Raw genomic sequence first — 12,408 nt, forward strand, 5'->3', positions numbered from 1 at the left:
GTTTAGATTGTTGTAAGCTCTTTCAAGCAGGGACTGTTTTCATACTCTCTGTGACTCTGTACAGCACTGCGTGCGTCTGGTAGCGCTGTAGAAATAATTAATAGCAAGAGTAGTACACCGCTTCGAGCGAATTCCTTCCAAAGTGTGCATACACTTTTTAAAAAAAGTTATTCATGGCCTTTCAAGCAAAGAGCTGCTGCCGGGCTGCACCACTTGTGCAATAGGTACACTGCCAGTTTTTTACACAGCAGAACCCCAGCCCCGCCTCCCTCCCTCCCTCAGCAGCAGCCACCCCAGCGCGAGGAAGGGAAGGCGCCCCAGCCCCGCCCGACGCTCCACGAATTACTCTCGTTCCTCCATCCCCCCGCCTCCCCATTCCCTCCGGCCGGCAGCAGCGATGACTTCCCGCGGCTCCCCTTTCCCCCGTCTATGGCTGCTTCCGCTGCAGGCGCTGCTCCTGGGCCACGGACCGGCAATGATGCGGGTTGCGGCTAAAGCAGAGGAGGACCCGCATGAGAAGCACCTGTACCAAGGGGACATATTCACGCACGCCGTAGACCTTGCGCCCCACTTCATCATGTTCTTCGCTCCCTGGTAGGTCTCGAATGCGGGACGGAGTTCAGCGTCGGAGGGGGCGGACTCGGAGCGAGCATACATGTGCGTGCGTGCGCGCGCGCATACCAACATAAACGAATCCCCGAGAGCGAGCGCTCCGTATATGTAGGGGGGGGGGGGGGGCAACGGTTGGAGAGGCTTGAAAGGTTGCTGAGGGGGAGGGGAGGTACATCTTTCTGTTCGCACCTGCTTTGAGACGGGCTACGGCGCTCTGAGCTACGTGGCCGGAAGCAGATGCGGTTGGCGCGCGGGTTGAGGCTCTACGGAGAGGGCCGTAGTTATTGGGCAAAGGTGTAAAAAAAAAAAAAAAAAAGTCGGAAGTTAAGCGCGTATGAGGTGGGCCGTGCTGCTACCAGATTGAAGATGCATCCCTGCATGGGGGGGGGGGGGGGAGCAGACCTCAAAATATAGATCCCCCTTTCCCCCCCAGTTTTCTGTCTTAGAGGAATGAGTTGCAGCTTTCCTGTGTCTGGATAATAACTGTATACGGACTTTTCCTCTAGGAATCTGTCAGAATCTCGTTTAAACCTAGTTATCTGAGTCACCCTCACCACATTTCTTGGCAACAAATGCCATACCTTTATTGGCCCCCTGAGTGTATTGATCTGTTTTGTTAAGTTCAGGAAGTTTTTCCTAGTCGGAGTACAGTTTGAAGATATAAATAACGGTCTGAGCCAGTGGTCTTTACTAATTTTTTAAGCGAGGGCCGTTTTGGTTCCAAAAGTGGTGAAGGAGAGTGGACAAATATGTTCCTGCTTTGGGCCATTTCTACCAGAACACCTGGCCTTGGCCACACATGTAGAACACAAATAAATGCTATGCAAAACAAGACCACAAATGAAAAGTCCTAATATACTGAAACGAAACTCTAAGATGCCAGACTCTGCATGCAGTACAACAGGAGAGAAATAGAAACACATGCATTTCTTCCTGAACAGTGCAAAATATAGACGGCAAATGTAAATTCTTAAATATTTCAATCACTAAAATATTTCAATCACTAAATTGAAAATAAAGTTCTTTTTTCTACCTTTGGTGATTTTATTTTTCTAATCATCTTTCCCAGTCTCTGGTTGAACTTCCTTGTATCTGTGCTTTTGGTGACGGGACAAAAGCGTGCGAGATTTCGGTGCAAGACCCCAGCGCGCTGCTGAAAAACTTACTTTTAAAGAGCTCTGACGGGGGATGTGGGGGGAACCCCCCACACACTTTACTTCATAGGCTTTGTGCTGCCGTTGGGGTGGGGGTGTAACCCCCACATTATAGAGAAAACTTAACTTTTTCCTAAAAAATCGGGGAAAAGTTAAGTTTACTCTTTAATGGATGGTTCCAACCACCCCCCCAACAGCAGCGTGAAGAGTATAAAGTAAACTGGGGGAGGGGGGTTCCCCACTCACACCCCGTATCGGAGCTCTTTAAAAGTAAGTTTTTTGGTGGTGCACTAGGGTCTTGCGCCCGAATTGTCTGTGCTTCAATGTTGGCGTGCTGAAGTCTCGCGCACAAATGACTATAAACCGTGCTTTTAACTGGTTCCAGGGCCGCCTTATCTATTTGCTGTTTTTATCTCCTTCACTTTCTGCCCTTTGTGTCAACCAAAACTTTGATAAGGCTCAACTATGACTGGTGCTCATCAAACATCCCAATATTAATTTAAACCACCAGTCCCTCCAGGTATTAATATTTTTTTAAATCTAACTTTTTAAATGGTTTTTTAATGGATCTTCAGATGGTTGTTCCACTTTCCAATTTTTAGGACCATAAGGTTTCTCCAGGAATCAACCTTTATCCTCATTAATCCGTCTATTTTTAATATTTCTTCTTTATCATAAGCAATATATAAACAAAGCACTTATGTTTTTTGTGAATTTGGCTCCAGATTTCTTAAAAATTTCTGTTACTATGTCTGAATAACCTCTCCTGACATGAAATCATGTTTCAAAACTTTCCTCAGGATTGAGGTTTTGCATAGGTGATTTCATTCTGAAAAAGATTTTTACATACAGTATATAAATCTGAGTCCAAACTGTCTTTTCCAACATCTTCAACACATTCACAATAAACTTTAAAATATCTTATACACTCAAATATAAGATGAGATTTTGGGGCCAAAAAAATGGCCCAAATCTAGGAGTCTCATATTTGGGTCAGTGCCCACCCAGCCCCCTTCCAGACTTGTTGCAGGCCTCTGCCGGCCTGCTGTATGACCTGGTGGGTCAGGACAGGAGGGATCCTATCTCCTGTCCTAGCCAACTTTGACAAATTTTTTTACCTCCCTTCCGTCTCCCCCTGCGTACCTTTTTGAATCTTTGTTGGTCCAGCGGTGCACCAGGCAGGAGCAAGCTTTCCATGCTCTTGCCCCACGCTCAGCCCCTCTGAATGACTGCTGTGAGTTCTTGCTTAAGCTGACCTTTGCATCATAGGCCCAGTTCCCATGACTTAATTCTCATCAAGCTGGACCAATCATGAACTGTCAAGCTTCACTACTTCCATGTTAGCCCATCAACAGCCAATGACAAGACTTACCATTAATGGCTATGGAGACAAATCCTATATAACAATGAGTTTCTTGGGACATTAAAAAAAAAAAAGAAGAAGAAGGAGAATGAGACTGTGAGAGAGAACTGGTGGCATCCAACCCTGCATAAAATCAGGAAGAGGAATGCCATGGAGAGGAATGCCTTGCCAGAAAGGGGGGGACGATGACAATCTCTTCCTGGGCAGTGGTGAGAAATGCTGCTAGTGAAATTCTGTTTTAAATCACTTTTTAGAGCACTGGTCTGACAGCAACTAGCAAAGTTCAAGTCCATTCACTAAACAGGGTAGGTTAGACATTGTAGTATTGACAGGGATTAGTATTGACAGTGTGGAAACATTAAACATAACATCTTACTGAGACACAGAGATTGTAAGTTTCTAAATATTTCTTTAATCTAACTTTAATTAAAATTGTTGATCGGTGTTACTATTGATTTGAGCTAAATAAAGCCAATTTTAAATCCCAAGCTCCTCTCGTACAGTGCATGTTGGTTAAGCGCACATTTCGGTTAGCCGCACCTGACCGCCATGGTCCTGGTTTTTTTACATTAAAGTCAATGGTAATAAAATCCAGATATTTACAGTTCGGATAAGCACACAATCCGCTTATGCACACTGATGTTATTGGTCCCACCTCTATTCGTTCACGTTATGTTCACTCCGGTTAAAAGCAATCATGTTCTGACGTGGATGAGTCACGTGTTTTGGAACAGCAGCCTAGACCTGGCCAGGTGTTCGAACTTTCGGAACTGCACCATGGCGTTGCGTGGACAAAAATCATTGTCTTTGGCTGAACGTATCCACTATGCTGGACAAGTCATTGTCTTTGACTGAATATGTCGATGTCTTAAAGATACTTGACCAAAGGTGGAGTCAGGTCTCTACTGCAAAGCATTACAGCGTTCATCTTAGCCAAATTTTCCCAGATTTACAAAAATAAGCAAGCCATATTGAAAGACTGACAAAACAACAGCAATCCTACTAGAAAAAGGAAAAGAATTAGGAAGGCGGGAGATGTTGGAACAGGAGTCGACTAGAAGTCGACAACTGCCAATCAGTGGATCTCTGCTGATGGAGAACTGGGCGTAGAAGACTTCAAAGCAACAAAAGGATGGTTAGAGAGGTAGAAAGTTCGTAATGGCATAAAATTTAAGAAGTAGCGAAGTGGGAACGGGGATCCAAGATGGCCGCACGAGGAGTTGTTTTGAGCTTCACTCTCCCTGAAGCTCCTTAAAATATCTTTGTCTACTGTAATTATTTACCTGGTTTATAATGCCGAAGAGGAGGGGGACGCAGCGCTGCTGGAGCCTCGCAGCGCTCCAGAACGGCCGTCTTCGGAAACATCGAGGAGCTGATGAGGAGAATGCAGGGCACGCCGACAGCTTCGGGGAGTTCCCCGCGGGAGACGCATGGTGGAGGCGCATCTATGTTGCTCTCCATGGGGCCGGAGACATCGTTGAGTCCCGAAGTAAGGGCACCTCCCCCCACGCCCTCAGTCAACCAGTTCCCCGCGAGAGGAGGTACTTCCTGAGGTCGGAGTTCACCTCCTCCCGGAGGCTAAGGAGAACAACGGGGGAACTGTGTGGCAGGACTCCCTGCTGGTGCAGAGGAGTCTGAGCGAGGAGACTGAGGAGGAAGCGGTGGGGGATGAGAGAATTCGACAGACTGCTGTAGGAGACACGCTGCCAGAGGGTGAGCTAACCAAATTAAAATTACAACCTTTACAACCTTTTCAAATTGAGAAGCCCCGAGAGGTTACATTAGATTCTCTGTGGGATCTTGTGGCCAATTTGGCAAGATCTATAAACCCACAACTACAACAATTAGAAAAGAAACTTAATAACCATGAAATTGAGATTAAAAATTTAAAGACTGGACTTGAGGACTTAAAAACTTCAGTACAGAATGTCTGTCAAGAATTAAAAGTCTCCCAACAAATTACTGAGACATTAATTAAAGACAATACTAACCTAAGAAGGAAGATGGAGGCAATGGAAAATTTCTCTCGTAATAATAATCTCAGACTGATAAATTTCCCTAGGGTTCCTATGATAGCCCCAAGGGAAATGTTGAAACGTTATATGACGGAAGTATTGGAACTTTCTGAAGAGTCGTTACCACCATTTACGCAGGTCTATTACCTTCCAAATAAAACTCAAGACCAACAACAACAGAAAATGGGACCTGATTTAATGAACATATCTAATATTTTGGAAACGTCTGATAGAGAATTGATGACCCCAGCCACTTTACTTTTGACAGTAGCTCTCGCACCAGATAAAAACTGGTTGCTGAGACTCTTCTTTAAAAATAAACACAAAGAATTTTTAGGTTGTAAAATTCAGATGTTCCCAGATTTGGCTAGGGATACACAGAGAAGGAGACGAGAATTTTTGTTAAGGAAACCTGGTGTTATATCTCTGGGGGCGACCTTTTACTTGCGACATCCATGTAAATGTGTTGTTAATTATCATTCTCATAAATATGTTTTCTTTGAGCCATCTCAACTGACAACCTTTCTCTCAACTGCACCTCTGGAGAAAGAAAGTGCTTAGTTTAAGAAAGGGTGCTTTAATCTCATTCAACTAGTTATTGCTTGGTTTAAATATAATTTCTTTGATTCGCCAAGAAGTAGCATGGCGAAAAACAAGATGCAAATGAGTTTGGTGCACTTAAGCGAAATCGACTGTATATACATACCGTATAAAGCATAACACTGAGAAGGTATAAACAGATCTCATTACAGGAGTACAATATAACTTCCTGTGTCCACTACAGACCTTTTCCAAAAATTAATCACAGGTTCATATACTTCTTATCAATAAATCAATTATAAAATTAATATGTGAGTGCTCAGACCCTCAACCTAAAACACTAAAGAGTTGGCAAAGTTTGCTCTTGGAAATGCCTTGATGGTTCCAAGAACAACCTTTGCCAACTCTATGGTGTTTTAGGTTGAGGGTTTGAGCATTCAAGTTTAATAAAAATTTGATTAGTTTGCAAAATCGTAATCCAATGTAATTTACAAATAATGATAAAATTGGGATAAAAAAGAAAAGCAAATTAATCAAACCAGACGGTTAAAACAATTTTAGACCAACCAACCACATAAGGTAAAAAATAATAAAGGGTTAAATACAATTTATAAACAAATAAAAAGGGCGAGGTGATGAAACAATAGGATGGGGAAAAGGATACCTGCTCAATTTTCACCTATCATCATTACTAGTACTCTACCACACATCCTGAATATATAAAATTTGCGTAACTCAGTTAAAAGCGTCCTTAAAAAGACAGCTTTTCAGGAGACTTTTAAACTTACTAATTTTTCTTCCCTTATATTGATTGGGAGCAAATTCCAGATTTGAGGGGCCATGACGGAAAAGATCATGTCTCTCCTTGAATAAATGAGTTGTAGTGAAGGACTAAGAGCAGAGATTTCTCTTCCGATCTTAAGGATTTTGTAGGACTATAAGAGATTAGAAGCCTTTCTAAGAATGCAGGAGCTTTATTAATTAAAATTTGAATATTAATTTTATAATTGATTTATTGATGAGCATATGAACCTGTGGTTATTTTTTGGAAAAGGTTTGCATTTTTTATTGCATTCTGAATATTCTGTAATTGTTCTTTCAGTTTGAAAATTAAAACCATATTTTGTAGATCAGTGAAACAAACTTCTATTTTTATATATTTACAGCTGTATATTTTAGATAATGTAAAAAATGTACAAGGTTGTGAAGACTTTGCCCCCCCCCACCCCCTTTTACAAAACCGTAGCACAATTCTATGAGCGTTGGAGCTGTTACTGCTGCGGCTGGTGCTAAAAACCGCATTATGGTTTTGTAAAAGGGGGAGGTTAAAGAGCACTATACTGTATTAGGTTTTATTTTATTTAACATCATCTTTTTTATGTTACTCTGTCAATATTATGTACTTCAGTTTGGTTTTGAACTGAATATAAATATACAGTATGGAGGTAATAATCAAAAAATAAAAACGTCTAAAAAGTGTCCTAAGTGGCTACTTGGACGATCAAAATGCCTGATCGTCCAAGTACCCATAACCAAAGCTGGTTTTTAGACATATCTAAAACCAACTTAGGCCTTTCCCCTGCCTCTAAACGCACAGAGAGAAAAGAGGTGTGTTTAGAGGAGGGGAAAGGGCGTGCAGTGGGCGGGAGGTGGGCCGACCTACACCTAGGCGTACAACAGGTATAACCAATACAGTTTAGTCGGCACTTAGACCTTTTTCACTTAGACGAAATAAAACCAGGTCTAAGTGCCAAAAAATGGGCCGCTGAGCTGATGGCTGGCTCAAGCCCTCTTGCCCCAGCCAACCGTGGCACTCCCGACATATCGGGGCAAGAGGGAGCCCAAGCCCTCTTGCCCTGCGGCAGCCGCGACCCCCTCGACTCGATCAGGGCAAGAGGAAGCCCAAGCCCTCTTGCCCCCTCCGACTCACCGAATCCATCGGGGCAAGAGAGAGCCCAAGCCCTCTTGCCCCCCGACTCCATCGGGGCAAGAGGGAGCCCAAGCCCTCCTGGTCCAGCCAATCCTCTACCCCCACCCCCCACTACATTACGAGCAGGAGGGATCCCAGGCCCTCATGCCCTCAACGAACCCCTCTCCCCCCAACGTCCGCCCCCCCAGAACCCCCGATCGGCCCCCCTCCCAGCCGACCCGTGACCCTCCCGGCCGACCCCACGACCCCCACCCACCTTCCCCGTACCTTTAAGTAAGTTGGCCGGACAGACGGGTGCCAAACCTGGCAGGCAGTCCTCTGACGAATGGGGCCGGATTGGCCCAGCCTAACCAAAGCCCCGCCTACTGGTGGGGCCTAAGGCACCTGGGCCAATCAGAATAGGGGGTGGAGGGGTCGCAGGTCGGCTGGGAGGGGGGCCGCAGGTCGGCTGGGAGGGGGGCCGATCGGGGGTTCTGGTGGGGGCGAACGTTGGGGGGAGGGGGGTTCGTCAAGGGCAGGAGGGCCTGGGATCCCTCCTTTCCTGTAATGTAGTGGGGGGTGTGGGTAGAGGATCGGCTGGACCAGGAGGGCTTGGGCTCCCTCCTGGCCCGAACGAGTCGGGGGGGGGGGCACGATCGGCGGGGCTAGAGGGCTTGGGCTCCCTCTTGCACCGATGGAGTCGGGGAGTCGGGGGGGCAAGAGGGCTTGGGCTCCCTCTTGCCCTGATGGATTCGGTGAGTCGGGGGAGCAAGAGGGCTTGGGCTCCCTCTTGCCCCGATGTTGTCGGGAGGGGGGGGTCGCGGTTTGACATGGCAGGAGGGCTTGGGCACCCTCCTGCCTGGATCGTTGTGGGGGGGGGGAGATTCTGTAACCGGTGTTTTTTTTGACAGACACCGGTTACAGAATCCAGCTTTTAGGCGAAGGACTGGCTCCTCCTTCGCCTAAAAGCCCTTCTGTTGGACGTTTGTGGCTTAGGCGTTTGTTTGTTTCATTATGGTTAAAAAGTGTAGACGTGCTGTGTGGATACTTTTAGACGTAGTGGAGATTGGGTGTTTAGGCAGAGGAAGGCCATAATCAAAACATGGACGTTTGTTTTGGTTATGGACACTTTCCCTGCTTCTGGGTTGAACGTTTAGGGACTTAGGCCAAAAGGGGACTTAGATGCTTTTTTGATTTTGCCCCTCTCTCTCTCTCTCTCTATATATATATATATATATATTTTTTTTTTTTTAATAATTCTTATTTTTAATGCATGCGTGCTCTATTCCAGGTGTGGGCATTGCCAGTTACTGCAGCCAACTTGGAATAAACTAGGAGATAAATTCAACAACATGAAAGATCCTTCGGTCTTTGTTGCTAAAGTGGATTGCACAGCAGATGCTGATATATGTTCTCATCAAGAGGTCACAGGATATCCCACGTAAGTAAAAATAAATAAATAAATAAAAAGAGGAATATTCACTGGTAGGGATTTTTTATTTTTTACTTTTGAAAATTTCTCATTTGTTTTGGCAAATGTGTATACATTTATTCTCTTCAAAATAAAATACTTTATTGACTAAGGTGCCCTTTTCCTAAGCCTCACTAATAAATGGGCTTTGGTATTTCCAAATGCAGGACTTTCTTGCACACCAAGCCATTTCTTGTTTGGCCATAATTTTATTTATTTAGTTAGTTTTATATCCTGTTCTCCCCAACGAGCTCGGAATGGGTTACAGGTTTGCATACATAGTATATAGTCAAACAGGTTACAGTTTGTCATACTTAATATACAGTTAACTAGTGTTTAAGCCCGTTACATTAACGGGTGCTAGAATATATATCTGTCTTTCTTTCTTTCTGTGTCTCTCCCTGCCCCTGTCTCTCTCTTCCTTTCTTTCTGTGTTTCTCCCTCCCGCTGTCTGTCCGTCTTTCTTTCAGGTTCTCTCTCTGGCACCCTGTCTGTCTGTCTTTCTTTCTTTCTCTCTGTCTCTCTCCCTGCCCGCTGTCTTTCTGTGTGTCTGTCTTTCATTCTAATGTGCTGCCTGCCTGCCTGTCTTTCTGTCTCTCCATGACCCCCTTCTGTCTCCCCTCCCCCAAAGCAAACCAAGATTGCTCCCAGGCCCCCTTTCCCTCTTCGTACCCTCCACTTCCCTGTGCAGCAGCAGCAGCAGCAGCAGCAGCATTTCCCTCCCATCCTTCCCTGTGCAGCAGCAGCATTTCCCCCCCATACACACACACACTTCACTGTGCAGCAGCAGCATTTCCCGGCCTTCCCTGTGCAGCAGCAGCATTTCCCCCCCACACACACACTTCCCTGTGCAGCAGCAGTATTTCCCACCCTTCCCTGTGCAGCAGCAGCATTTCCCAGCCAATCCCTGTGCAAAAGCAGCATTTCCTCCCTCCCCCCCACACACACACTTCCCTGTGCAGCAGTAGCATTTCCAGGCCTTCCCTGTACAGAAGCAGCATTTCCCCCCCCCCACTTCCCTGTGCAGCAGCAGCATTTCCTGGCCTTCCCTGTGCAACAGCAGCATTTCCCGGCCCTTCCTGTGCAGCAGCAGCATTTCCCAGCCTTCCCTGTGCAGCAGCAGTATTTCCCGCCGCCCCCTTCCCAGCTGCCGCATTTAAATTCAGAGAAAAGCACTGCACCGCGCTACCGCTGGCTTCGGCGTCTTCTATCCACTGCGGCCAACCCTAGCGGAAAGAGGAAGTAGTCAGAGAGGGCGGGCCGCAGTAAACAGAAGACAGCGAGGCCAGCGGTAGCGTGATGCAGCGCTTTTCTCTGAATTTAAACGCAGGTGAGCTGGCGAGAAGGAGGAGGCTTAAAAGTAGCTGGTTTTGACGGTGAATGAGGGTGGGAGGGGGAGTCGCCGGCTGTGCTGTGTCTCTCCGTGTTCGAATTCGACAATGGAATTCGGCACGGACGGACACAGCACTTGTCAGCGGCCACCAAGGTCGGCAATCGGGAGGGCGAGGACGCAGCTCAGGAGACTGGGAAGGTGTTGGCTGGCGGCGGTGGGGGCCTCCTCTGCAGACACTCGTGTCTCAGGGGTCCGGCTCATCCCGGAAGGGAGAGAGCTTGCCTGCGCTTCCTCGCAGCAGCAGTTGGTGAGTGAGGGCGGGAGGAGGGGAGTGGCCAGAATGTTCCCTGCCGCCGGGTTCTAAAATGGAACATGGCCACAGATCACACACCACAGCGGCAGGGATCATGCTGTTTTAATAGCGCATGCGCCAGTAAGCTTTTATTATATAGGATGGGTTACAATTTGCCATAAGAATAGCCTTACTGGGTCAGACCAATGGTTCATGTAGCCAAGTATCCTGTCTTCATGGAGGCCAATCCAAGTCACAAGTACCTGGCAAAAACCCAAACAGTAGCAGCATTATCCTAGGACAAGCAGGCAGCATATTCTCGCTGATGGGTGACTTCACCGATGGAGCCCCGGTACGGACACTTCAAGAACTTGAAAAAGTTCTTGACGCCCGCACCGCGCATGCGCGAGTGCCTTCCTGTCCGATGTAGGCATGTGGTTTCTTAGTTTCCGCAGAGCTAAGAAGTCGCGTTTCAACGGCTGTTGAAAATTTTTCATTTCGCTGCCTTCCCGCTCTCGCGGTTTACTGACTTTTTGTCAGTTTCTTCTTTTCTTTCTTTGATTGGTTAAAAAAAAAAAGAGCAATTATACTTTATGTTTTTTTGTTACCGTTGTCGGTTTGGCCTAGTGGGGCCTTATGGATCGCCATTTTGTTTTCTCCCCTCTTCGTGGCTCTTTTCCCGGGCTAGTGTTTCCTGCCCAAATTTCCTCCACGCGGAAATTTTGTTGTGGAACTTGTCTTTGCTGACATCCTTCTGTTATTTTAGCAATGTCGGGTCCTTGGCCTTGCCGTTTTTTACTTCCCTTGCTTTTTTCCTCTTCAGCGCATTTTCATGTGTATTCTCCAGAAGCAGTTTCCCGTCAACATCGCCAGGAATCCGGCACCAGTCGACGCCAGTGATCCGGTACCCAGCGTACTTCTGGCACTGCTTCTCCAGTCCACACCGCCTGTGATGCTTCTTCTTTTGGTAAGTTGGTTTTCTCCTTTGTGCTTCAGGTCATTGTAGCAGTGAGTCTATCCTGCCGACCTTGGTCATTGTAGCAGTGAGTCAAGTCCTCCCGACCTTTTTCAGCCCTATCTCTGACTCCGCTTCGATGTCGATGACTGTCTTGATATGGGCATGTTCATCTTGGAAGCGTACCGATCATGAGCCAAAGGTACCGGTGTTCTTTTTTTTTCTTCTATTCCGGAGCCACACCTATGGTACTGGTCCTGGACCAAGGGTACCGTTGTTCTTTTCTTTCTGTTCCGGAATGACACCAATGGTACCAGTTGGGATCCAAGGGTACCAGTGTTCTATCTTTCTCCTCCGGAAGCGGCACCGATGGTACCGGTCATGGACCCCTGTGCCGGTGCTTTTTTCTTTCTACTCTGGAATGACACCTTTGGTTCATGGACCAACGGTGCCGGTGTCTTTTTCTCTTTCCTGGGGCATGACATCCTCGGTACCGGTCATGTGCCAATGGTACCAGTGTCCTTTTCTCTCTGTTTGGGAATGACACCATCGGTACTGGTCATGGACCAACAGTACCGGTGTCCTTTCCCGTCTGCTTCGGTGGTGCTGTGTGCCTTGATACCGGCTTTTTTCATCTAGGGAGTGTTACACCTTGGTACCGGTGTTGTATCCATTGGTACTGGTTATTCCTTCTTAACAGTGTTTTCTTTCATGCCACAATTTTGGTCAGCCTCGGCATGTTTTCACTGTTCCTGTCGTTGATG

The 12,408-nt window shown here is 46.6% G+C and overlaps 1 protein-coding gene across 1 annotated transcript in view; it reads left to right on the plus strand.

Moving 5' to 3' along the window:
- Positions 1-283: 283 nt before the first annotated feature.
- Positions 284-12,408, plus strand: part of TXNDC5 (thioredoxin domain containing 5) — an 85,161-nt gene continuing 73,036 nt past the window's right edge. Inside the window, exons 1-2 of the mRNA XM_033934717.1 lie at positions 284-594; positions 8,885-9,034. Of these exons, the coding sequence (XP_033790608.1) occupies positions 398-594; positions 8,885-9,034 (347 nt within the window). The 5' untranslated portion in view covers positions 284-397. The remainder of the gene's footprint in view (positions 595-8,884; positions 9,035-12,408) is intronic.

Source organism: Geotrypetes seraphini, chromosome 2, assembly GCF_902459505.1.
Source record: "Geotrypetes seraphini chromosome 2, aGeoSer1.1, whole genome shotgun sequence".
In the NCBI taxonomy this organism is placed as follows: domain Eukaryota; kingdom Metazoa; phylum Chordata; class Amphibia; order Gymnophiona; family Dermophiidae; genus Geotrypetes; species Geotrypetes seraphini.